The sequence below is a fragment of the Brassica rapa genome, chromosome A08, assembly GCF_000309985.2.
Source record: "Brassica rapa cultivar Chiifu-401-42 chromosome A08, CAAS_Brap_v3.01, whole genome shotgun sequence".
In the NCBI taxonomy this organism is placed as follows: Eukaryota; Viridiplantae; Streptophyta; class Magnoliopsida; order Brassicales; family Brassicaceae; genus Brassica; species Brassica rapa.
In genome coordinates, this window is record NC_024802.2 from 16,969,686 (window position 1) to 16,995,581 (window position 25,896).

General features: G+C 34.0%; 7 protein-coding genes across 11 annotated transcripts; 4 read left to right on the forward strand and 3 right to left on the reverse strand.

Annotated features, from left to right (window-relative positions):
- Window positions 1–313: 313 nt before the first annotated feature.
- Window positions 314–3,042, reverse strand: LOC103835153 (B-box zinc finger protein 19). 2 transcript variants are annotated; one of them, XM_018653496.2, is made up of 7 exons: window positions 1,834–3,042; window positions 1,418–1,520; window positions 1,196–1,292; window positions 988–1,103; window positions 753–914; window positions 584–662; window positions 314–491 (listed from the first exon to the last, which is right to left on the reverse strand). In XM_018653496.2, exons 3-6 carry the CDS (start codon window positions 1,284–1,286, stop codon window positions 588–590), a joined length of 444 nt encoding a protein of 147 aa, XP_018509012.1. In that variant the 5' UTR covers window positions 1,287–1,292; window positions 1,418–1,520; window positions 1,834–3,042; the 3' UTR covers window positions 314–491; window positions 584–587. The 2 variants fall into 2 exon arrangements, with proteins under 2 accessions (XP_018509012.1, XP_009109512.1); XM_009111264.3 differs by lacking the exon at window positions 1,418–1,520 and having other exon boundaries at window positions 1,834–3,035.
- A 416-nt stretch (window positions 3,043–3,458) lies between these two features.
- Window positions 3,459–4,584, reverse strand: LOC103835154 (V-type proton ATPase subunit c1). Its single transcript, XM_009111267.3, has 3 exons — window positions 4,359–4,584; window positions 3,936–4,221; window positions 3,459–3,864 (listed from the first exon to the last, which is right to left on the reverse strand). The coding sequence occupies exons 1-3, from the start codon at window positions 4,432–4,434 to the stop codon at window positions 3,732–3,734; spliced, it is 495 nt and encodes a 164-aa protein (XP_009109515.2). The 5' UTR covers window positions 4,435–4,584; the 3' UTR covers window positions 3,459–3,731.
- A 125-nt stretch (window positions 4,585–4,709) lies between these two features.
- On the forward strand, window positions 4,710–6,537 carry LOC103835155 (protein BASIC PENTACYSTEINE5). The gene is made up of 3 exons (XM_009111268.2): window positions 4,710–4,887; window positions 5,369–5,443; window positions 5,536–6,537. The coding sequence occupies exons 2-3, from the start codon at window positions 5,372–5,374 to the stop codon at window positions 6,319–6,321; spliced, it is 858 nt and encodes a 285-aa protein (XP_009109516.1). The 5' UTR covers window positions 4,710–4,887; window positions 5,369–5,371; the 3' UTR covers window positions 6,322–6,537.
- A 77-nt stretch (window positions 6,538–6,614) lies between these two features.
- LOC103835568 lies at window positions 6,615–7,304 on the forward strand. Its single transcript, XM_009111741.3, has one exon. It carries the CDS (start codon window positions 6,666–6,668, stop codon window positions 7,209–7,211), a length of 546 nt encoding a protein of 181 aa, XP_009109989.1. The 5' UTR covers window positions 6,615–6,665; the 3' UTR covers window positions 7,212–7,304.
- A 2,457-nt stretch (window positions 7,305–9,761) lies between these two features.
- On the forward strand, window positions 9,762–12,242 carry LOC103835156 (bZIP transcription factor 18). Of its 4 annotated transcripts, none has more exons than XM_009111272.2 (5): window positions 9,762–10,241; window positions 10,342–11,281; window positions 11,356–11,488; window positions 11,575–11,659; window positions 11,740–11,981. In XM_009111272.2, the coding sequence occupies exons 2-5, from the start codon at window positions 10,371–10,373 to the stop codon at window positions 11,946–11,948; spliced, it is 1,338 nt and encodes a 445-aa protein (XP_009109520.1). In that variant the 5' UTR covers window positions 9,762–10,241; window positions 10,342–10,370; the 3' UTR covers window positions 11,949–11,981. The 4 variants fall into 4 exon arrangements, with proteins under 4 accessions (XP_009109520.1, XP_033133037.1, XP_009109519.1 ...); XM_033277146.1 differs by having other exon boundaries at window positions 10,346–11,281; XM_009111271.2 differs by having other exon boundaries at window positions 9,763–10,241; window positions 10,317–11,281.
- LOC103835569 (putative F-box protein At4g38870) lies at window positions 12,152–14,803 on the forward strand. The gene is given in 3 exon segments (XM_009111742.3): window positions 12,152–12,166; window positions 13,483–14,224; window positions 14,227–14,803. Coding segments are annotated over 3 exon segments (1,209 nt in total). The 3' UTR covers window positions 14,679–14,803.
- Window positions 14,804–23,531: 8,728 nt separating this feature from the next.
- LOC103835159 (RNA-binding protein SGN1) lies at window positions 23,532–25,684 on the reverse strand. Its single transcript, XM_009111273.3, has 8 exons — window positions 25,529–25,684; window positions 25,360–25,449; window positions 25,192–25,263; window positions 24,890–24,976; window positions 24,480–24,563; window positions 24,123–24,343; window positions 23,820–24,031; window positions 23,532–23,735 (listed from the first exon to the last, which is right to left on the reverse strand). Exons 1-8 carry the CDS (start codon window positions 25,553–25,555, stop codon window positions 23,719–23,721), a joined length of 810 nt encoding a protein of 269 aa, XP_009109521.1. The 5' UTR covers window positions 25,556–25,684; the 3' UTR covers window positions 23,532–23,718.
- Window positions 25,685–25,896: the final 212 nt, after the last annotated feature.

Below are 25,896 nucleotides of genomic sequence, written 5' to 3' on the forward strand. Positions count from 1 at the left end.
TGTTTGCTTACATAATCGTTTTGGTTTGCATTTTACCATGTCGAATTATTTATCTTCTCTGCTTAATTCGCATTAGCTACTCCTTTTAATATATCGACGTTATCTATCTAATCTTGATCTGTTTTATTCTTGAACATTATTCTGTAGAAAAGGTCGCCGTTACCTATCACCTATAGACTTGCATATTTTTCATTATACTTGTCAGAAATTTATAATATGTTGCCATGGTTAAACCCTTTAACAAAAAAAAAATATGTTGCCATGGTTTCTTACTTAATCGGTTTGGTTTATATTTTTCCTAATTGGTCTAATATAATATTCCAAAATAGTTTTAATAATAAGAAAAAATGAAAATAAATAAGTTACTGAGAAATTTCAGATTATATAAGCTTATACATTCATGTGAGCCCTTTCCTTTAAACTAAGATAATTCACAAACAAGACAGGCCTTTCTTCTTTCTTCAACAATAAAGTTTCGCAAGAACCAAACCCTGCAACAAATCATAGAATCAATCAAACAAAGGAAAGGGAAAAGAAAACATAAAATCTTTTTACGGTCTTTTAAACTGATTCTCACTCTTACCTTATCACTTCTCAGACTCTCGTTTAAAGGGTCCAACACCTGCGGACTCGTGATTGTTCGTGTTATTAACATCGATACCCTGGTCACTCATTTAAGAAATAAAACATATTGAGAAGACAATTTTTTTTAAAAGAATTTATCTATAGATATAGAGAAAGATAAAAAGTACTTGGTTATTTGATGATGGCTCATGTACTCTCTGCGGGTTAGCATTTAGATCAATCATTTCATCGTCAGTCTTGCCATTAGCTTCACCGTTTGCACTTGCAGAGACTCTTTGGTTTTGCATATTGTCTCTCGTATTGTTTTGTTTAGGCTTGTCCCCTGGAAACTACAAAAGAAGAAGTACAAACACAATGACTAAAAATGATAGTGAGAGAAACAAAAAAGAGTTGAATACAAACCTCTATCCTCTGTCTGAGCAAAAGAAACCGCCCGTGCGTTCGCTTGCCACCAACATGTACTACCATGTCACATTGCAGACAAAGCGAACTACCGTCTATCTCACAGTAAAAGAAGGCTGCCGAGAAGAACCAAGAAAGAATGAGATCTATGCAAAAACACTTGAAACATGGGTGTGGAAAGTTTTAAAGCAAAATAGATCACATATACCAGGTGCATTTTCGCAAATATCACAGCAAGGGGCATTGCTTGGTTCGGCTAAACCTACACGTACATGCCGACTAGCTAGCTTATTGCACATATGTACCTGAAAAACATATTACAGTGTTTGGAATCAAGACAATCTATTTTGATCAAAAACAAAAGCTACTCAGAGCTATTGCAATTTTAAAAAAAACAGCTAATGACTCGAGAAGGACTGTAAAATGTTACCCTTATTAAGAGTCACCTAACTGATGTAAGGACAAAGAGCTATATTCTTTCTCCACAAGCTATGCTAAATAGTAAATACATACTTTGGAGACAAAACCATTCCCTGCCAATGTACATCACATAGTAGAATCATTGAGGCCCCAGCAGCAAATACTTTAAATCTCATGTAATCAAACATGAATTCATCTTAGTGAGAAAGCAATACAAAAGATTTAAACTTTTTTCAGGTTTTCATAATCCATTCTTCTTTAGAAAGCAATCTAGTTAAAAGTCCAAGGACCAAATCTCACAATCTATACTTCATAACAATATAGATTAATAGATAACAAAGACTCCATCTTTCAGAACCCATCATAGAGCACTATCAATACACACAAGACACAAAAACTTTTTTTAAAAAAGAAGAGAATACTTACTTTTTCATCGCAGGGGCGGCAAAGGGCAGCTTCATCGGCGGCGCAGAAGACGATAGCGGCTGCGTTCTCGCATGCATCGCACAAAATCCGCATCTTTAGGCTCCAACAGTCGTTTTCTCGCTCTACAATGAATCACACCTTCAATACAGACTACAGAGCACAGGTTACGATTGATAGAGATGAAGTGGTCTGATTAGTTAATGAAGAAGCGGGTTAAGGGATGGGATAAGGATAACACGTTGGTATCAATCAAGGAAGAAGAAGAAGATGGAGGAGGAGAAAAGAAAGAAACTTATACGAATATTTTATCCCTCCTTTTATATCCTTTCTACGATGGAGGAGAAGCCTGAAGAGACAGAACCAAATCCCACGCGCCATGAATTTCAACTGTTTATTACTTACTGCTTTTAGTAATTGTCAAATTTTCTTGAAGTACAAAAATTATAGAAATAGTAATCGCCTAACAAGAGTGTAATAATGTTTGTTAAAGAGAATGATTTTCTGTCTTCACGATTTCTATAAATGGATTTTTTAACAAATACTAACAATCACCATTTAATAGTCCAAATATGATATTTGGAAATATCATTATAGAAATAGTAAGCGCCTAACAAGATTGTAATAGTGTAAATGTGTACAAACATTTGATTGTAATAGTGTTTGTTAAAAGTCCATTTAGAGAGACAAAAAGAAGATTAGCTAGATTAGATAGATGGGGACCCCAAGACAAAAGACTCTATGCCATCTGGAAGGTCATTGACGTGTCCCCCTGAAGCAGACTCGCCTTCTGTTTCCTTCCCTTTTATTAGGTGAATCACACTCTCCGTGATAAGTTTTATTGTCATTCAGTTAGTACATTATATTATGGTTTATACTTTAGTTACAGTACTTATAATTATATGATGAATATTTTATCTCAACTTGCTGTAAAGATGCAATAGATTTAGGACGTGTGGCTATTTTTTTATAAATGAAAAAATTGAAAAAAATAAGAGCCACAAGAGGAAAAGAAAGACAAAATGGTGGGTGGGGCCAAATGTCACCAAGCCATTTAAAACTGGTGGTCGAGAAGTAGTTGAAAGTAGCTCTCAAAACTCTTTTTGTGGCCATCATTTCAAGTTGCTTTTCTTCCTTACCCATATTCAGATTTAACTAAGATCTGAGTCACTATGTTAGATTTGCTTAAGATTTGTTCACTATCTTTTTATTTTCTTATTTCCATCGTGTTTTAGATTTTAGTTTGCAGGATTGTGTTGTTCACTTTTTGGCTGCATTCCTATGGCTTCTGTATTTCACTGCTCACATGTTTCTTTTGCGCTCTTCTGTATAGTATGCACACATGCAACGTCGTTTTATTGTTTGCGTTTGATACTATTGTAGGCTTGAAGCGCATCCTATCTCAATTCACCCTACACGTATTTATCTATATGCATTCTACACATTCATCTACCTACACGTTCATCTGAATATATACACTTATCAGAAATTTGGTGCAGTTAAAGTTGTAATACAAGAGATGGATTAGATATAGTATAGACAAGAGTTGAGAGATCAGTTCCAGATTTTTTTCAATCAATCCCTCAAGAGAATATTTATAAGAGAAGTTATAACCAAAAGAAGCTTTAAAAAAAGATCAAATCGAGTTTTCTGTGATTTATTGGAGTGATAAAAACATAAATCAGTTACATCTTGTCTACACGTAACAGAAGAGAGAAAACAAACAACAGTTTGATGAGGTGTGGTTTTTGTCTACACGTAGCAAAACCACATTGTGCCTCTACTAACCTGATAAAAAAATAACATAAAAAAAGATCCCGGCTCGTTGAAGAATGAGACCGGTGGCAAAAACCAAAAGAAAGAATCACGCAGAATCCAAGAAGAAAGAATCATTCTCTTCCTCATTCGGCTCTGGACTGACCAGCTCGGGAGGACAAGATGATCCCCACGATGAGACCGTACAGAGCCAGAGCTTCGGCGAAAATGAGGATAAGAATCATACCAACGAAAAGCTTTGGCTGCTGAGCATTGGCCCTGAGCCATCAAAAGAAAAGTTGCTTATCATGTGCTATTAATTTGAGACTACACTTATTATTATAGATTACCTGACACCAGCATCACCAACAATACCAATGGCCATTCCAGCAGAGAGACCAGCAAGTCCACAAGCGAGACCAGAAGAGAGATGTGCATACCCGTCGAAGAGGTAGTAAGATTTAGCCTTGGGGTTAATCCCGGTACTGATGATAACAGCAATAATCAAACCGTAAATACCCAACACACCAGCCATAACAACAGGGACAATAGACTTCATCACCAACTCAGGTCTCATCACACCCATCGATGCCACTCCCACACCACTCTTGGCTGTTCCATATGCAGCTCCCATGCCTAGTCAAGATATTAATATTACCAGGCAGATCGGTTAACTTATCTCACAGATCTAATCTCAAGAATGTGATTAACACTAAGTCAAATCAAATCAAATCAAATCAAGGCAGATCGGTTCCAAATCGCAAAAGACTTACAGGAGAAGACGAGGGCTGCGGCAGCGCCAAGGAAGCCGAAGAAAGGAGCGGTTTCATCGCCACTGAACGTAGACATTTTCCGACGAGTTCTGGATCTTAAGATGTCAGACGCCGATTGAATCTGATATTTCTCCTCTCCTGACGCGTTTAAGGACAAGGACGATGATGATTGGTGAGAAAGATATATTATTACAAGAGCGAAGAAGCGCACACGTCGGGATCTGAAACCCGGGTCGATCCGTATCCGACCCGGACTATGGGCTTTATTATTTGGGCCACGATTCGGCCCATGATCTGGTTAATTTTTTTTTAATCCAATAATATCATAATTACCTTTTTCTTTAAAGAGAGTCGAACAGAAACGTTTGTGCACTGAAATGGAAAGAGGATATAATTGTCAATGACTGATAAGTGTCGTCGAGCTCTTCTTCTTCTTACACTTGCCACCTCCTACAGAGACACAAACCAATCTCTCTCCCGAGCGTGAGATCTTTCTCGACTTCCGCTGCTCTTTTCTCCTGCGAAATCCGTAAGCTTTCCGATCAAATTTGTTATAAATTGTGTACCTGCTTGATATACGCATAGCTTAATTCGAATATAGATTCTGAGTCTCTAGGGCTCATTTTCTCAGTTTTGATTTTTTTTTTTTCCCTTCGGATTTGTCGTCTTCTTGGAGCTCTCAACTTGAAATTCAAAGTCTTTGATGGACATTCATTTTTGCGTAGTGATGATTTTTTTTTCCTTTAAAAAGTGAGGATTATTTTTAATCAACTATGATTTGAACTCTAATGCTTAAACTCATGTCCACGTGGAAATTATTGCTTATCCAATACCTAATAACCGTGAGCTACCAGCATCCCATGGCATTCATTAGATAGAAAGGGATTGAATTTTCTTTTGTGTTGCGGTGCGGTGCTTCTTTCTTGTATTTCTGTTATGATGATCTGTCTCCAGTTTATTTTGAGCCTAGTTTCAGACAAACTAATCACAAGCTATTGCATTTGAACCAGAGGATGGAGAGTGGTGGTCAGTATGATAATGGGAGGTACAAGCCTGATTACTACAAAGGGACACCACCTTCTGTGGTAATAAGACCAACACTTTGATGAACATTATGTTTTTTTTTCTTTGTTTTACTATTGGTTGAAAGACTAAGAAGTAAGTGTTTTTCTTACAGTGGAATATGATGCCTCAGCATCAGATAAAGGAGCAACATAATGCACTCGTTATGAATAAGAAGATCATGTCCATCCTCGCCGAAAGAGACGCTGCTCTCAAGGAACGAAACGAAGCCTTAGCTGCCAAGAAGGAAGCTTTAGCCGCTCGAGACGAAGCACTTGAGCAACGGGACAAAGCTCTCTCGGAAAGAGACAACGCCATCATGGAGAGGGAAACTGCGTTAAATGCTCTTCACTACCCTGAGAAAAACAACTTAAACTACATTCTGTCATGTGCAAAACGTGGTGGAACTGAAGGAAGAAGCCACCCACCGAGGCCTCCCCCTGTATCACCTATCCCAGCCGACAAGAACCCGACAAAAAGGAAAAAAGAGACCAAACAGGGGAAGAAAGTGGGAGACGATCTGAACCGTCTGGCAGCTTCTCCGGGAAAGAAGTGCAGAAAAGACTGGGACGTTAACGAAGTCGGTTTAAACCTAGTCGCGTTCGATGAGACGACAATGCCTGTGCCCATGTGCACTTGCACGGGTACCGCTCGTCAGTGTTATAAATGGGGAAGCGGCGGGTGGCAGTCGTCTTGCTGCACGACCACATTGTCTCAGCATCCGCTCCCGCAGATGCCAAACAAGCGGCATTCTCGGATGGGCGGTAGGAAGATGAGCGGGAACGTCTTCTCCAGGCTACTTAGCCGTTTAGCTGGCGAAGGGCAGGACTTGTCCTCTCCGGTTGATCTCAAGGACTATTGGGCTAGGCACGGCACGAACCGCTACATCACTATCAAGTAGACAAGCCGCTATTTTTATATATCAAGTATGGTTTCTCTCTTTTAAAAGCTAGTTCGAAAAGAGTGAAGCTTAGGCGGCTCATTATTGTTTTTTTTTTAATTGTCCATAGTTCCCGTAATGCAAAATGTTTAGTATTTGTCTTTGACTTGGTTTCATGTTTATGTAACTAATAATCAGTCTAGTGAACGATTTCAAATTACAAAATCTTAACTGGGATATCGCTAAATCGTAACTGTTTCAGCAAAAATGTAGGAAGAATTTTTTATATATATGATCTTGTTGTATTAGTCAAACGGCTATAAAAGTTCTTTAGTCTATCCTCTCTTCCACAACAAGAAAAAAAAATGGTCCAAAAGCCAAACACTGGTGCGCCTAGCCCATTGCAGCTGCAGCAGCAACCACCAAAGCAATGGCTCAACCGCAGCAAAACATTCTTCGACGTTCCTAATCCGAAAATCGTTACAATCTTTCTCATAAGTATCTTTGCCACGTTTTTCTCAGGCATTGCTTTTGTCTTTGAATGGATATTTCATGGCAAGAACCATGCCGGATTCCAATGGATCATCTACTACGGCTTGTCCTTAATCTTTCTTCCTGTTCTGATCCTGCTCGGTCTTGGTATCGTCATTGCTGTTACGACCAGGCACGAGTCAAAACAGGTTGCTAGCTCCATCGTGGAAGTTGAAGAACAGCAACATGTCGACCATTCTGCCGGTAAAGGTGGCAATGAAGAAAAAGATTATGATAAAAACTGTCAGAGTTTGGCTGTTGTGGTTGATGGATATGATAAAAAGAGCGCCGCGAAAACATTGGAGCATAAAACTTTAAAACTGAAACGCGCCGTTTCGTTCCCATTGCGTAGCCAAGCAAGATCATGCCGGACTAGGTGAGTGTTCCAGTCACTATGGATCATCTATCTTCCCCCATGTAATTTCTTTCCTTTATTTTTCGATGAGATTTATCTGCACTTCTGTTAACTTTTATTTAATTGTGTAATGCTGGTCTTATAATAATTATTTTGAAAAAGAAATCTAAACCAACCTAAAATGTCGAAAATCGATTCTCGACAAGTCAATTGTCATCTTAGGTACGTACAAGAAATCACGTTGTGATTGTCGCGACGTTTTAAAATTAGTCTTAAGGATGAACAGAGATGTTTTGATCTATAATTTAAATACGTAAATATAAATATTAGTTACTACGGTTTAGGAAAACCTAGGAATGTAACTTTTTGTCATGGTAATTTGAAATAAGTACAAATGTTCTTCATGTTCGTTTTACATTTTACTCATGTGTGCATGCGTCAATAGTCTCAAATGATTCCACTAATACAAATTTATGTATGGCCCTATTTGCTGTCCCATGTTTATTCTTCATTTTTTTGACAAAAAAAGTGTTTATTCTTTCTTTGCTATTTTTTCAAAGTTGTTGAACGTATTCAAAAGGAAGTTGATATTAGGTGGATTAAATATGCTTACCAAAGAGTGTATACTTATTTTTAATTTTTCAAAGAGCATATACTTTTATAGGAAAAAATAATATTCCAAAGGTTTGATGTGCGACCATTGGTTATGGCCGGATGTTGTAGCATTTGCAATTGTCAAGTAAATCTCAATTTACATATACCAAATTAAATCTTGTTACGTTAAGAAATAACCATGTACCGAGTTGTCGGTTGCATATACAAATCAGTCGATAGTCACACAATTTTTTGAAAAGGTTATTCAGGTTAATATAGGTGTGCGTTTTCTGTTGATTAATTTTAACAAGACCATTTCTTAAATGATTAAGACTTTATCCACGTGAAAAAGACTTGATCCACGTGATTCACACCCTTAAATACGACTTTCAATTATCCAGTTCACACGCGGATCCATGACTATTTCTTTTAGAAACAAATGAGTGTTTCTGTGTTAACATAATTCATTATCAGCAAACGCTAGACATTTCATTTGTTTTAAAAGATCAAATGTTATCTTGATTGTTTTTCTTTTAAAAATATTTTGTTTAAGTTCATCTTGAGTTGGGCCAAGTCTTGAATCACAACACCAATCTCGGATAAAAACTAATTTATTTTGTATAATGGTACTTGAATCGAAAAGTATTTTAGATTTTAACTGCGAATTTATCGGTTACCAGAATTTTAAAATAAGTCTTATTCGAATGCGGCTATTGAGTAGTATTGTTTTCCTACGTTGGAAATATTGAGTTCTATATTGTTTTCCCACGTTGGTTCATGTTTTATTTTTATACTAATACTATTATTTGCACGGCGATTAAGAAAATACTGAAATCTTAGAATTATATCATTGGGGATATGTAGATATTTATATTTAGAATAGAGGGAGGTGGTTATAAGATTTAGTACTTGTTGTGTAGTGGGGTTCATGCAATTGAAGACATGTGAAAATAATTATATTGATCGGCTGTATTTATGAAAATGTTATTAATTATTGTGATACTCATAAAACTTTGAAAGTTGGACACTAACAAATATCTTCGTCCTTGCATTGCAGCACGAGACAATCTATCTAAAAGTTCCTATAATGTAAGAATCTGTTTATTTAAGAATTTGAATGTGCCCAAAGCACAAGTACGTATTATAATAAGTTACAGTAATGACTCTGTCTCGCCACGCTTTTTCTGCATGAACCCGAGTCGTTACTGTTCAGCGGGTCCCACGCCACATGGCAGCCTGCTATTGGTTAATTTTTTTTTAAAAAAAAAAAAATCAAACGAAAAATGAAAAAAAAAATTCAAATTATGAACCCCAACCGGGGGTTCGTTAATGCTGCTGCTCTTAGCCCGACTTGGTGGTAACCAGAAAAAAAAATCTTTCGATATGGCATTCCATTACACAATGTATGAAGGGAAATTGCAGAAAAGAAAAATACAAAGAATGGCTTTTAAATAATGCCGAGACACAAATGAGTCCATGACAGAGCGAGGACAGAATCTTTCGTCTTAGCAAAAATGTCAAAATGTGGTCGGAAATCGAATACAATCGAAACCTAATCCATATTCATATCATCAAAAAATTATATTCATTATAAATTATTTATATCTTCCATATATTACGAGAATCTACAGATTTCATTATAAATTATGATATCTTCCATATATTACGAGAATCTACAGATTTCATTTAATGAAATAATCTTCACCATTTCGATAACAAAAGAATCTTCATCAAAAATAGCACCAACGAATTTTTGGCCTAGCGGTTAAAAAAGTATCATAAATAATATTCTGCCATTTGAATTCGATTTTTGTTGGAAAAGACTACAGATTTATATTTGATTAAATTTTGAACAAAGAGGTGAAATCACTTTTTCCTTACACAAAATAAAAACAAAACAAAATCACAAAAGAAAATGTATTTGCAAGTTATATATAATTTTATCAGAATTTTCAATATAATAATAATTACGTTTAAGCTATCAACATCTAAAAGCATATGGTATCTCTACATATTTGATACTGATTAAGCTCAGATTTTTTTCTAAACAATTGACATAAACTTTACATAAACTTTACATTGGGATATAGAAAATAAGCGCACTGAATTAGAAAAAAATATCGGGTGAAAAAATTCACGCGTCTTGGTGCGGTGTTTATAATTTCTCTCTTCCTTCACATGACATCCGTGTCTTCTTCTTTTTTTTCTAACTTGCTCGTACCAACAAAAATCGAGAAAAAAATAAATAAATCAAGGGAGAGAGAAAATCGCGGAGGAAGACAAATTGGCCCTGAGATTTTCCAAATTTCTAGAGAGAGAGAAAGTAAGATTAGTTTATTTCAACGTAAAGTTGTAAGAGAGAGAGAGAAAAGAGTTGTCTTATTTGTTTTATTGTTAATTAAACGTTGTCGCCATTTACGCCATTGATTGATTCAAGTTAAGTGCGTTGAATCAAACAGAGGTATCAACTTGCATTTCAAAGCTCTGATTTTAAATTTATTTACCCATCTTGTAAGAGTTTTTTTCTGGTACTTAGCAGTGTTTGAATTTCACTTCACTAGCAAGCATTACCCGTCGGATCTTGAACGAAATGGGTGATACAGACACCGATATGATCCACAGACTCCATTCTCCATTCGGCAAACAGCCTCAGCAGCTCCAATTCTCCAGTGACAGTGCCAAACGAGTCGGTGTTCCTCCGACTTCTCCCTACTCTCAGATCCCCACGACCAGACCACAGCCTCAGGGAGCTAGTCACTCACGCTCAATCTCACAGCCTTCCTCTTTCTTCTCCTTCGATTCCTTGCCTCCCCTAAGCCCTTCTCCCTCTAACAACAACAACAACAACAACAACCAGCCTTCTTCGCTGTTGCCTCCTCCACCGTTCACGAGGTGTAACTCAGACTCTTCTAGAGTCGTCTTGCCTCCGAGAAAGTTTCATAGACGCTCCAACAGCGACATCCCCACTTCGATCCCTCCAAGACCGTTGGAGAGAGGGGAATCTCCTGATTGGTCAAATCACACTCCTCCTTTCGTCAAGAAGGAGTCGGGAGAAGACATGGATGATCTCTTCTCGGCGTATATGAATCTTGAAAACATCGACGCCTTGAACTCATCCGAAGCTGATGATAATAATAGCAAGAACGGTGAGAGCAGTAGAGCAAGCGGGACCAAGACTAACGGTAGTGACGACACGGAGGGAGAAAGCAGTAGTGTTAATTACGAGAGTGGCGGCGATCGTAACAATAGCTTGAAGAGAAGAGCCGGAGGAGAAGGAGACATTGCTCCTACGACAAGACATTACAGGAGTGTTTCAGTTGACAGTTGTTTCATGGAGAAGATGTCTTTTGGTGAAGACTCACTAAAGCCTCCTCCTACCAACTCGGTTGATGGTGGCATCGAGTTTAAGAGCGGTGAGTTTAATGCGGCGGAGATGAAGAAGATCATGGCTAATGATAAACTAGCAGAGATGGCAGTGTCTGACCCTAAGCGTGTCAAAAGGTATAATCCACTGTCTAAGTTTAATCGGAGGGTTCGAACGTTTATGCAATTTTATAATCTTTTTTTTTTTTCAGGATATTGGCGAACCGTCAGTCTGCAGCGAGGTCAAAGGAGAGGAAGATGCGGTACATTTTGGAATTGGAACACAAAGTGCAGACTCTTCAGACCGAGGCTACTACATTGTCTGCTCAGTTCACGCTTTTGCAGGTGCCTTATTAGTCTTCTACCAATGTTATAACAAGCGTCTAGATTTTGTTTGTTTTTTTAAAACCATTTTATGTATTGATCCACAGAGAGATATGATGGGGTTGACAAACCAGAACAATGAGCTCAAGTTTCGTCTTCAATCAATGGAGCAGCAAGCTCAGCTTCGCGATGGTATATGCATTTCTCTTCATATTATATTCTTTCCCTTCACATTTTTCAGAACATGATTTTTTTTTTTTTTTTTGTGGCAGCTCTGAGTGAAGCACTGAATGGGGAAGTCCAGAGGCTGAAACTGGCAATTGGTGAGACCAGCCACAACGAATCTGATAGATCAAAGATGCAATCACTCAACGCCGAGATGTTCCAACAACTCCACATCAGCCAGTTAACACAGCAGCCACAGTCTCAGCAGAACCGTAATGGAACCATGTCAGCAAAACCGGAATCAAATGAATTATAGAGCAGATAAGTTGTTGAGTTGGTGGCTGGATCAAAGGGTTGGAGTCTTTAGTTTTCAAGTTACAGATCAATGAATCAAACATTATATTTTATTTATTTATGTGCAGTCTGTTGACATTACATATATGGCGCAAGTTCAAAAACTAATAATTTTACAGTGTTTTATTCAATTTATGGTAGATAGAATATGGTTGTAAACTTGTAATGGATGCTGAAGGGGTTTGAGCTTCAGACAGGGATTCTCTGTTTTTTTTTCTTTTTTTTTTCAGTTTGGATTCTGTCTCTTTGTTGTTTGTTTGTTTGCGTCTTATCTTTTCTATATCTGGAAACTGTATTTAGCTATTTATTTTTCAAAAAATATATATTAGTATTTTTTTTTTTTTGTCAACTTTGAATTTCTTTTGAAATCCCTTTTGGGCAAACATACAAGCAAAATTAACGGCCCATTCCCCTTTGATTACAAACCCGGAATACACTTTAGCCCATACAAACCCTACTTTAGTATATTAATTCCACCGCTTCAAAGTCTCACTTCAGCTTGCCACGCGTCAAAGATCAAGTGAAGTAAGACACGCGTCAATCGATTCATCTGCATGGACCTAAACCCGAGTCACGCGCGACGGACGCGCCTCCGTAAAGAAAGAGGAGTTGATGTCGTAGCACTTCTGATAATCTCCAATTTTACTCCATCTACGCTCCTGAACGCGTTAATCTTTGCTTGAACAGACCTTCCACCATCAACCGCGACTGCTTTATTGGGAATACTCTGTTTCACCGGAATTTTTGAAGCAGAGGAAGAACGAGTCAAGAAGGAAGAAGACCATTTACCGGACCGCTAAAAGCGCCGACTCTTCTTGATCTATTCCAAAATTGACTGCAAGATCCATCAAACCTCATTAACCCTTAATCAGAGAAGCTTTCTTCACGCCATACCGGCTACTTAACAAGAAAGACTGAATCTCTTAGAAGGAGAGATTAAGGTGAGCGGGAAACAAAGAAACCCGTTCAGTAGCCTACGGGATTGCAGTAAGAACAAGTGGAAAGTTATCTGAGAGTTCTTCATCGAAGATAAAGAGAATTGATTGAAGATTAGCTTCGATGAAGAACAAGAAAAAACACAACAAAAGACATCGCCATAGCGAAGGTTATTAGATCCGCAACGGAAGAGAGATTCGGCTAACCCGAAAACATGGATTTTATATTACAACAAAAACGAAACAACAAAAAAAGGGGTGGCGACCGGCGGCAAAATTGCTCGCCGGCCACCGAACGCAGCTTTAGTTTAGATGAACTTAGAAAGAAGTTAGAGCGTTTTAGAGATAGAAGTACTTCAATTTATATATTAGTATTTAGCTATTAGCCTATTAGTAAATAGCTAAAAAGTATTTAGCTAGTTACTAATTTTGTTTTTAGTGTATATTATAAAGTTTTGATAACTCTTGTCATTTCAGTCCTGTGGTGGGCCTCTGGCCCTCACCGCCACAAACCTTAAGAGACAAGGAAGCACGTTTAACAGGTTATAATACTCTAAATAGTCATCGTTGTCGTCTCTCTCGACCATGGAAACACCGAGGAAGAAGCTTACAAACGGAAGAGTAAACTCATACTCCCTTTCTCTTGATCTCATGATAGAGATATTCAAACGGTTGCCACTGAAAACCCTAATCAGATCACTATGTGTATCTAAGCAATGGGCTTCCATCATCCGCGGTCGATATTTCATGAAACTATTCCTGAATGAGTCCTTGACTAGACCAAAAAGTGTTGTCTTCGTGTTCAGGAAAAGATATGATGGTTTATCTTACTCAGAAGTTAGCCTAAAAATTGCACATGAACTAGTACCATCTTCTTCCGATGCTGCTTCTTCTTTAGCCACTTACCATGTGACTGTCCACACCCTACAGCGCACGAAAATATCTCCTTCAGTCCACGGGTTGATTTGCTATGGACCACCTTCTGAACTCATCGTCTATAACCCTTGCACTAGACGATCCGCTACATTGCCCAAGGTTAATGCAGGGAGGAGGGCCATAAACCACTACTTAGGCTATGATCCCATCAACAACGATTATAAAGTGTTGTGCATCATCAGAGGTATGCCTAAGCTGAGTAACAGACGCGGTTTAGCTGAGGAGATACTTGTTTTGACACTGGGATCATCAACTCATCAGGATTCATGGAAGATGATGAATATTCAAGACAATATCATTCCTCATCACTCTCCTCTAAGTGAGGAACTGTGCATCAATGGTGTTTTGTATTATCAAGCTTTTACTGGATAAAACTAAATGCTTCTGCGATCATGAGTTTTGATGTTAGGTCTGAAAAGCTTGCTCTTATCAAAGGACCTTGCACCTTTCCCACTTTCTCGAAGTTGACAAGGTACGAGGAAAAGCTAGCTGTCATCTTCTATAAAAAGAAAATCAGTGGTATTATTGCCTTGTGGAGTCTACAAGATCCTTCTAAGGAGGAATGGTCCAAGAAGACATTTGTTTTGCCTGCCGCTGTAACAGCCAAACATTTTCATAGGTTTCAAACCACTGCCACTGACACGGGCGAGATTATTGATACACCAATCCACGAGCATGCATCACAAACTAGCTTTGTCTTTTTTGATCTCAAGAATGATAGTGTGAGAAATTTTAATATCGAAGGAATCACAGACGAGTATATGTTTTGTCAATCGGACTTTGTTTCCGCTGGTCAGGTTGAGAATCTCATGTTTCTATAAGAGTTGAAGGAGAAGATTATTGCTCATTCTTCCAGTTCCTCTCCACACGGTCTTTTGTTATTCTGTTAGTTTCTCTATCCGAGAAGGTTGTTTGTTCATCAATCACTGTTTAAGTTTTATATTTGCTTTTCAGTTCCTTGTAGTTTACCAAATTTCCATATATTAATTGTGCTCCACTGCCGGTCATCCTAACTTGCAGGCTACAACTGGTAATGAATGGCTCAACATCCTTTTATAGCAGAGGAAAATGTAGTTTTAAGAACAGTTCCATGCCTGAGAAATCGAAAACCAATCGTCAACAAAAGATAGTATTATTATATAGTTTAGTTATAGTGTTTTGATCCCTTTGTCATGAAGTTTTCAAAAGTTCTTGAATAAGTAGCAATTCTCATTCTCTTATTTTCTTCACTATTTTAATGTTTAGATTTCTATTAATTTATGCCTATTTCTAAAATAAAAACTTCTGAGTACAAAATGTCAACTTTAAAGTATTCGTAAGTTACCTCTTTCACTTTTGAAGGGAATTAATAAATGATTACCTTTGATGGTAAACAGCAACACCTTAGTCGTTTTTCTTCGCACCAACTTCAATGTAACAAAAAAAAAACATGTTTACCTTTAAAACATATATCATGTAAACATAATATCAGTGCTTTCAAAACCGGAGATGGTTGAACTGATTCGACCATGAACGGTTACATAACCAAATTAAGGTCTAATAATTGGTTCAACTATGAACCGGTCACGTAGCTGGATTGAATCTTATAGTTATTAAATTGATAAAAATCATTAAAATTATAAAAAAAAAATCAATAAACCATTTATATAAAGATAAAACTAGTTTATATTTATAATGTTTTATGTTTAAATTCATTTATATTTTTATTTATGTATCATATTTACTAACATTACTTTTAAATTTATACACTAAAATATATATTAAACCAAATTACTGAATCAAGTTTGATCCGGTCGAACCATAATGAACCGTGACCTAAAAATTATTTGATTCAGCTTCCGGTCCGGTTTTAAAAACTCACAATATAGATGTTAAAATAGAATATAAGATAAACGGAAATAAAATAAAATGTGTCACTTACACATTAGCTTTGGTGACATTTTTAAGTAGATTTCCAACACAAAGTTCAAAATTCTAATTTATATCAAATTTTATTTGTAAGCCAAGAAAATCCGTACTTTCGAACCACAGATAAAAATTTAGTTTAAGTCAAATGTGTTAAGTTAAAGATGTCTAAAAATATAAAAGGGGTCAAATGCAACAACTATAACTACTAAGCAAATTACAAACTACAAAGACGGTATTAAAACAAAAATTCAAATCTCACATGAATACCCAATATGAAATTCACTAATGTGGAACATATGATATAGAATAATTCAAATATACGGCCCAACAATGTTGTTCCATGAATCGATGTAATATATTCTATGATTTCTTCAATATAATTTTAAATATATTTTTGTGACTGATTGCAAGTGTATAGTGAAAAAAGTATGAATGGTCTTAGTGGTGAATTGTGTAAGTTTGGATGGTGTAATGATGAATAATCTTTAAATCTTGAGAAAATTAGATTCAATATTAAAACAGTTTAACCAAGTTACCCCAAATATTAGTGTATTAAAATTTTACAAAACGAAAGTAAGTCAACAGATACGGTCTTTGCCTGAGTGATCTCATGTATGATAAAATCTGAAACATCAAAAAAATACTTTATAATCAATATCACTAAACTTTATCATTTAATATAGTTACATGGCAAATTAACCTTATAAAATAATTTAGTTTACTCATATATAATCCCTCTATATATTAAATGAGAAGTCACTTTAGTGATTTCTGATGACGTGTCGTTCATAGGTGAAGTTTCAAGAAATTATTATAATTTGATTTGTCAAATTTTCTTAATTTTTATTTATTTAATTTAGATCTAAAAATTTAAAGTAAGTCTAAAATCATTTAACATCACTTGCCATATAATCTAAAGAATATTACAAATAACAATTTATGGAAACTAATTCTCGAAATTATAGAAAGATTAATAATGTTTTATTTATTACTTTTAATATTTATATACTATAAAATATAATGAACGAAATTTTATATAAGATAATTATAATAGGTTTATACTCTACTTGATGAATTGTATTCGAATATAATTATATAATAACTATTTTAAATATTACAAAATCCAAACATGTTTATTAATATTATTTTTAAATTATTTATCGTTGTTTAAAGAATAAATTTATCAGAATTTTAAAATAATTTTAAAATAATTATAAATTATTTATAAAAATATAAACCTACTATATATTGATTGAGAAGTCACATAAGTGATTTTTTTTATTACGTGTTGATCATAAATGAACTGTTTAGAGTGTTATAATTTGATTGGCCGATGATTTTTAACTTTATTTATTATAGTTATATCTAAAAGGAAAGGATAATTTTAGAATGTATTATTTATAGTAATTAATTGTTGAAACTATAAAAGATTAATAATGTGATAAATTTTTTTATAGATTTACAAATTACAGAAAAAAACAAACAAAAATGTTTATTTGAATTGATATAATGATTTTATATTCATATAGAAAGCCTTATATTTGTATATAAAGTATCATAATAACTATTAATGTCTAATAAATTTCATGCATGCTTTACAAAATATGTATTAAATTATAAATAAATTTATAAAATTATTTATATTGGCTTATCAGATGTTTTAAATTATTATAAAAGGCTCTAAATCATTTATAGAAGCTTATATATTAATTTATAAAATGTATTTTGAAAATTTGTTTTATATTAAATGAGAACTCACTTAATTAATTTTTTCTTAGGTGTCTTTGAGTTTTAGAAAAACTATTATAATTTGATTCATTAATAAATTTTCTATTTTATTTATTTTAAGAGTAAAAAAATCACTTCTTGAACCAATTTTTATCAGTATCCAAACGATATAAATATATTTCATAATATTAGTTTATGGTAATTAAATATGTTATTTATATAAAATATATGTAATGCTCATAAAATCATTTTATTACTCAAGTATTTATAAACTATATAATATATTTCAAAATTAATTTATATAATTGATATAGTAGTTTTATATTCCTATGTATTTGAATATGAATATATAGAGAATGTGTAACAATCATATTGTTTTATCTTTTAATCTTAATAAAGACATATGACTTTAGCTATAAATTATTTAAAAATCAAATGTTTCAAAACTACATACCTTCAAAACTCATTTTTATCAAAAACTGAATTATGAATATTATATATAACTAATTTTAATAAAAAAATTCAATACAAAATATTAACAGATATTTAAAATAGTCATAATCATCTTTTTCAAAAATAATTATTCTTTCAAAATGTTTAACAGTAAACACATATACAATTTTTGATGATGAAAAAATATCTTAATTTGACAAACTATAATAAATATATTGTTATAAAACATTCAAACCCGCAAAATTGTGGGCATCCACCTAGTATATCATTAAACTTACATTGAACTCAACTACTAATTTTTGTGTTGTTTCAGCCTAATATAAATGTCATCTCCCCAAAATTTTCCCTTGAACTTTTGGAGTTCCCAAAACTCAATCCCAACTTTTACATAACAAAAGACAGTGGATAGGAGATTTCTCAAAAGTTCTCAAATGACAACCTATTTCAATTGGAAGATATCTTTATAAACATAAATAAAGATCCATGTTGATACTAATAAACCAAATAGAAACATTAAACAAAATAACTTATCTACTAAAGAAACTAAATTTAAAAGCCACTCAACTGTCATAATCACAAGTGCTACTGCTAACAACTTTATGAAAAAAATTTCGAAGTCTTCAAAAGCCAACACATCATTCCCCTAGGATGGTTGTGGATATTCATCTCCTCGACATAGATACTCATGAATGAAGATGCATTTTAACGTGGTTGATCTCTTTTGAAAACACTTGTACACCTTTAGCTCCACTATGGATTTGATAAGACACTTATGTTGCTCCATCATGATAAACTCATTAGTTCTCCATTCTACATCTTGGGGGTCTTGGACCTGGCAACATTCAATCTCATCAATCATATCATAGCCTCTCAACAAGAGACGGTGAATGGAGAACTTCTCAAAAGTAATCAAGTGGCAATCCATGTCCGTTGGACGAAAAATCTCTAAAAATAAAAATATTTTTATTTTAATATTTATATAAATAATTTATAAACCAAATAGAAAAGACTAAATATATCGACTTACTTTTCCATATGTTATATTGAAAGACTTAAAACCTGAAAGATATTCCATTGTTATTGTGATGGGTGATACTGATAACAACTTTTAATGAAGCTCTCAAAACCTTCATGATCTGAAGCATCATCACCCCTAAGAAGGCGGTGAACTTTCATTTTCTTTGCATAGTTTTTCATGAAAGTAGATGCATTCCTAATCCGGTTGATCCATTTTCCAGATGCTTGATATGCAGCCTCAACACCATTAAGAAGATCATCAACTGTTATCTACAGACTTGCCAAATAGGTTTCTCTTTGTTGCATACCCTCTCTGAAGGGGAATAGCCCAACAATCGTCTACTAAAAGATTAAAAAATGTTATGTCACTTCAAATATAAACTATTCTCACACATATATTTTTTAACTTACATATTTTTTGTTCATAAGATTTAACAGTTATCTCTGGTGTCTTCTTGGTCCAAGAGAATGGCGTTTGGAGAGAGGTCTAAAGATTTGTATCTAACGGCAACAACATCTGAAAGTGAGGAAATGAAATAAACAAAAACAAATCATACACATTATTATTATAGCAATATCATTAGATGACTTACCATAGAGATTTAATGGTGTTTTAAGAGGAATGTCCAAGATCTATTGCAATCTGCAGCAAACAACACAACTTTAGAGCTGATTTTGTGCATTTTGTTTTTCTTTGGAATTAGTTTTTCAACTCAAATCTAATCGTTCATCAATTAGTCATCTTCTTGAGAATGAAAATTTCAGTTATAGACATATTCATCCAGGATACAACTCAGTGTTGGACTTATACTTTGAATTTTGAGCATTATGTCCAAATTAAAGAAGAAGAATTATAACCAAACCCATTTGTAAATGGATTGATTTTTAGGATTACACTATTTTCATCCATTTGTTTATAAACACACTGAGAATATGGCTTCCATATACATACATAATGCATCTAAACCAACCAACAATTGGATTATGTTTGTCTAAGTTTGTGTTTGATGTTATATGTTGTTTTGTAGAGATTATCGTGACCTTGTTTTAAAAACCAAGTTCTTTTTTCAGAAAAGGAGCAACATCGTAGAACCAAATCGCCGACTCTTGTATTGATAAAGAAGATAAAAACAGGATAAATTCTTGAAAAAATTCAGAAAATATGTGGAGAGAATGGTTCAGTGAACAGCCCGTAACAAGAATAAAAAACATGAAATGATGACAAACGAGTGGCAAAGTAATAAGACGGAATGATTTTGGTCAGAGCCGGTCCTAGGATGCATAAGACTAGAAGCAAAAAAAAAAAAAAAGTGACCACTTTTAAAAAGAAAAAAAATGATCTAGGTGAGATTTGAACCCAGGTTACTCATACTAAGACTCTTTTTTTGATGACATACCACTGGACTAAGACATAATTTTATTTATTTGTGGCCGAATTTTGTTAAAGAATACGTCGGCTGTAGAAGCAGCTTGATTTTGGTCATAGGCATTAATTAAAGGGTGAATTGGGTTAAAACCCTAAAAAAATGAAAATACCAATGATGTGACTAGTTTGTGTCTATGGAAAAAGGTATAACATTGTGGAATTTAGGGTATTTGGTTAATTAGGGTAAAAGTTTAGTGTATGTGGTGCAATTTCTCTTAATTAAATGCTACATTGGAGATCGTTCCAAAAGACCGTCATGGTACGTAAGTTATGTGTCTAAAAGAGTATTAGTAACTAAACACTATGATAAATAAACCCGTTAAATAGTTTTAGACTTTTCAATTGTTTGTTTCCGTGTATACGACGAGCATGTGTTGCCTGTTAGTGCTTACTAATGGAAACTGTGTATTTGTGTTATCAGTACTAGAGTGGATGTAACTTATCATATTTTAAAATTGTAAAGGCAAAATGAATAAAAGGTCTTATACTAACATGCAAACACATAAGAAATGTTCAGTTTTGTAATGATAGATATGGGGTCCGATTGGTAATTGCTGTAGTTTTAAATATTTTGCTGTAAAAAAAAATCTGTAGACTTTTTGCTGTGGCTTTAGATTTTATTGCTGTAGAATTTTATTGAAGCACTAAAAAATTGCTTTGGATATTTGGCTCTGCAGAGCACTTGTACAGCTTTAGGTTATTTTAAGAGCTGTGGTTTCAAAAAAAGAATTAAAGCTTGACTGCTCTGAATTTGGTGCTGTAGAAATAAATAGGGCTGTGGACAGCACCTACAGCAACTACCAATCACCCCCATAATGTTAGTCTTCAATAATTTTTTGTTTCAAAAACATTTTATTATATTCTGATTACGATGGCAAATTGTGTAAAGCTATTAAAAGGATTGAGGTAGGAAAATGAAATTCTAGTTGTCCCCTTTGCTAAACCTTACAAGTTGTTAATTGATTAAATGTAAATTATTTGAATATTAATTAGCACACAGTAATTAATTTATTAACTAGATATTAACCCGTCCTCGAGAGGGCGGGTATATGTTTTGTTTTTAAATTTTTTGTCTAATATAATTTATATAGTTGTGTGTTTGTAGAATCATATTTTTGTATGATATGAATTTAATAGAATATATAATTTTTGTAAGTATATTAAATAAATCAAGTTCCATATGTATTTGTGTCTTTCCTTATATCATATATGTATTTTTTTTGTAATCATATTTGTGTTTTTATCTGTGATCATATATTCATATTATAGACTACATGTACGGATAAGAGTTCAGGTTTGATTCCGACTATTCAGATATTGGTCTTTAGATGAGAGATTAAAACCTATTTGGATATTTATAAATTTTAGTTCGGATTCAGTTTGGATCATTACGGGTTCAGTTCAAATATGGGAATTCATTTAAATTATGTAAAAATATTAAAATACAAATATACCATATCTATTTTATTAAAACAACAGTGTGACCAATTAATAAAAGTACAGTCCAAGTATTATTTTAACGAGAATGTAACCATCTCATATACACGTATAAAAAGCATGACAGTTACGTAACTTTTTTACAGGAAACAGATGAGGTTATCAATTTCCGTGTAACCGGCAGGACCCACTATCTTTTACTACTTTTCCTTTATTGATGTAGCTAAATTAATTAACCCACAATTTATTTTCTCAGGACTAGAAATACAAATATATATATTTTTTCAAATATTAGTTTTATCTTTTAGCTAAAATATGGGCCATGGACATTGTTACTATTTATTTAAAATAGAGAACATGTCAACCTATGTATAACAACATTTCAAATCTATAAATTTACTGGTAGCGTTCAAATCCGCCTAAATTACACTACTCAAATTACCAACTTTATAATATTTTCATATAGGTGATCACTAGATTTATATAAGGTTTTCCGGGTCAACTATTACTGGATCACGGGTCAATGATTTTTTTTTGGTTTAAACCGGATTTTATAGAATTTTTAAAAATAAATTTTATAATTTAATCCAAAATCTGAGCTAAATTATATGCAAATCATTCAATTTACCATTTTTATCGTGGATTATAATCAAATATGAAAATATCGTGAAAATATATTAAAATTATATTAAAAATTAAATTTAGCAAAATTTAGATCAGTACAATAAATAAATATTTCCGAGTATATAGGTCGTATTTAATTGGATCCGGGACCTAGACTTACGGATAGATGCCAGATAGGTTTTCGAGTACGAATATTATTAATTACGTTAATAATTCAAAATGATAAAAATGCAAAAATATCATGATTTTATTCATCATCAAAATTATTTCTTTTAAAATGTTAAACATATTATAATCAGCACAATTATAATGCTTTCTTTGTAACATTTAAATGTAAATAATAATCAAAAATACAAATGTATATGAAATAAATTTGATTTGTTTAGGAAATAGATCTACACTTTAAAAATGCATATCAAAATCTAGAATACACAAATATGATTATAAAGAAACGGGCGAGCATATATGATTACAAAGATCCGAGCGTATGTCGGATCAACTTTTAAATTGCTATTATTTTATAAAATAGTTTTTGATTAAGATTTATACATAAGTACATAAGTATGATCTAAAACACACAAATATGATTACAAAGTTTTGGGCTCGACTCACTATTCAACTTATGATTAACCCAATATCAATTTTGATAATTCATTTATTCCAATCGGTTGCGTTAAACAAAAATTAGGCTACAAAAATAAAAATATAAGAAATGTTTTAAAAAAGAAATAGATGATAGACTTCCGTAAAGAAAAAACGATGGAGAGAAGGATGGTGGGCTCAGAATACGTGTCACACATACGCACCAGGAGATTGCCACCTCGCAGTTACTCATCAACCAACACTCGTGTTTATGAAAGTTTTGTATTATAATTATGTTTGTTAATGTGTTGGGCCTTAAGCCATTTCTGTACTCCATTTAGTCCATGAGGCTTTAATGAAATCAGTTGACAAAAAAAATGTATCTTAGAATACAAAGGATGATGTAGCTGGTCGAGTAAAGCAGTAGCTTCTTTTTTTTTTTTTGGTAAGAAGTAAAGCAGTAGCTTCTTGATCTTGCTAGATATTGCCAGGCACTGAATGCTACAAAAATAGATGATAGACTTCCATAAAGAAAAAGATTCAACAGTTGACAGACACAGAAATATTCAACATTTAATTTAGACATAGATAATAATGCGCATAAGTAGCAGAATGCTAAAACAAGGTATCTTAGAACACAAAGGATGATGTAGCTGGTCGGGTAAAGCAGTAGCTTCTTGATCTTGCTAGAAATCGCTAGGCACTGAATGCAATCGATAAAAATAATCACATATATATGAGTTATTTTCTTTTAAAGATTCAAAAATAAATGAAAAAAATGATGTACCTAACGGGATTCGTATTCTGGTACGATCGTAGAAGCGTTTCGCCAACCGCTTCGCTGAAGCAATACCACAACGTTGACAGCCACGATGGTTGGTATAGCCATAGTATTCACTTCTCTTTGTAGCCATTGTAACCTCAAGTCTCATCCCATCCAAGTAACTTCCATTGAGTGTTAAAGCCTTATCTGGATTTCCCATACTAATGAAGGCAAAACTGAAGGGGAAAAAAAAAAGAGATGAGTAAATAATTTAGCATGCATATAACTTAAATAAATTGTTAGAAACTGATGGAAGAAGTAACAAACCCCATGGGAGAGCCAGTATCACAATGAAAAGGAATATAAACCCTTGAGACCGCTCCACAAGAACTGAAGTGTTTAATCAATGTTCTCTTTATTTCATCCCTAGGAAAGGAACAATCGAATCCCAGAACGAAAATTGTTCGCCGGTTTTTAAAATCTGCATCTTCAGATTCGAAATAGCACTCATGGTCTACCACCTTTTCCTTTGGAGTGTTATTATTCTCCTGTAGACATAAGGAATTGAAATAAACAACTCCGTTGGTGTGGTGTCATTCTTCCACATACAAAGCTACAGATAAACAAAGAGAAGCTTGCAAACACAAAAAAAAAAAAATTACTTTATAAGAAAAACAAATATACCTCTTCCAGTAGATCTGAATTCTTCTTTAGTTTTTTGACAATTTCAGTCATCTCGTCCAGACGGTTACTTAATTCATCTACTATCTGATATTATAATTAGAAAACGAAAAAAAAATGAGTTAAGGAAGCAGCAAGAACTGAACATAAAATTTCTTTGTTTTGAAACTGATCCGTTGCAGAATGCAGAAGGTCAACAACTTATTCAATGCAGTCGTTTTGAAAATGATCACTTTCTAGTAAAAGATAATGTTACGTCAGTGAATGAAATTTAGTCATATATTTAAACGAGAGATGACTTATTACGTGTAAAAAGCACAATTCAAAAACAGGTTAATTTTTAAGGTGACCAAAAATATACAGAGGGCCAAATACAACTATAAGGACAGTTTTTAGACAAATTTAAATATCACCTTCTTGAGCCTTTTCGGCTTCTGAGGCTTTACTAAAGCCTCTGGATCATCAGAATTTATCTCTGAAGGCTCTGTGGTTGCCGCAACCTATACAAAAACAAAAGACCAATAAAAAATGTGAAGAAATCATACATACACATAGGCTAAAAATATATAGAAATCGTTTTAGAATGTTTTCAATGTAAAGAAAATATGCTTATATACGTAAGTAAATAAATAAAATTAGGGATTGTTTTGAAATACCAGTATGCAAACTATAACAGCTAAAGCATAATTATCAGGACAAAAAGTTTAAATCAGACCTTTTTCTGCTTCTTCTTACACAACTTGTGTTTCTGCAGCTTCTTTGGCTTCAATAAGGCATCTTGATGAACCTGAAAATTACAACAATAAAATATACAGATAGATAAATGAATCTTGAAGGATCTATAAGAGCAGCAAAGGATCAGGGCAAAAAGTTTAAATCCGACCTTCTTCCGCCGCTTCTTGTCTTTCTGCTGGTTTTTAGGCGTTTCTAAGATCTCTGTATCACCCAACCTTATCTCCGGGGTTGTTACAATCTAACAAAACATAAACAAAATTCCATTCAAAAGTTGTTCACGGCTGCACTTTGTTATGAAAAAGCGATAAGAAGATCACCTCGCGCTTGTCCTCCTTTTTGTCCATTGAGAGAAGTTTAGATGAAAGAGATGAGCGACGACTGCTAGGTCATTGTAGATATTGCATTTGTGGGCTTGGCTTCCGTTTTATTAGATGGATTTCGGCTTCTTAATTAAAATTTTCAGCTAAAGCGATACGGGCCGGAATCCTCAATACGAGATTACTTAGATGGATTTGGGATTCTTAGTTAATATTTCCTCTAAATCTATAATGGGCCGTACTACCCAATATGAGATTGAGTAATGCGGATCAGGAAAATTATAATGAATAGTAGCCCGATTATCAAGCCCAGTCAATGAGCCTATGTAATCTAACCCATGATTTCTCTAGAATGACGATGACCACCA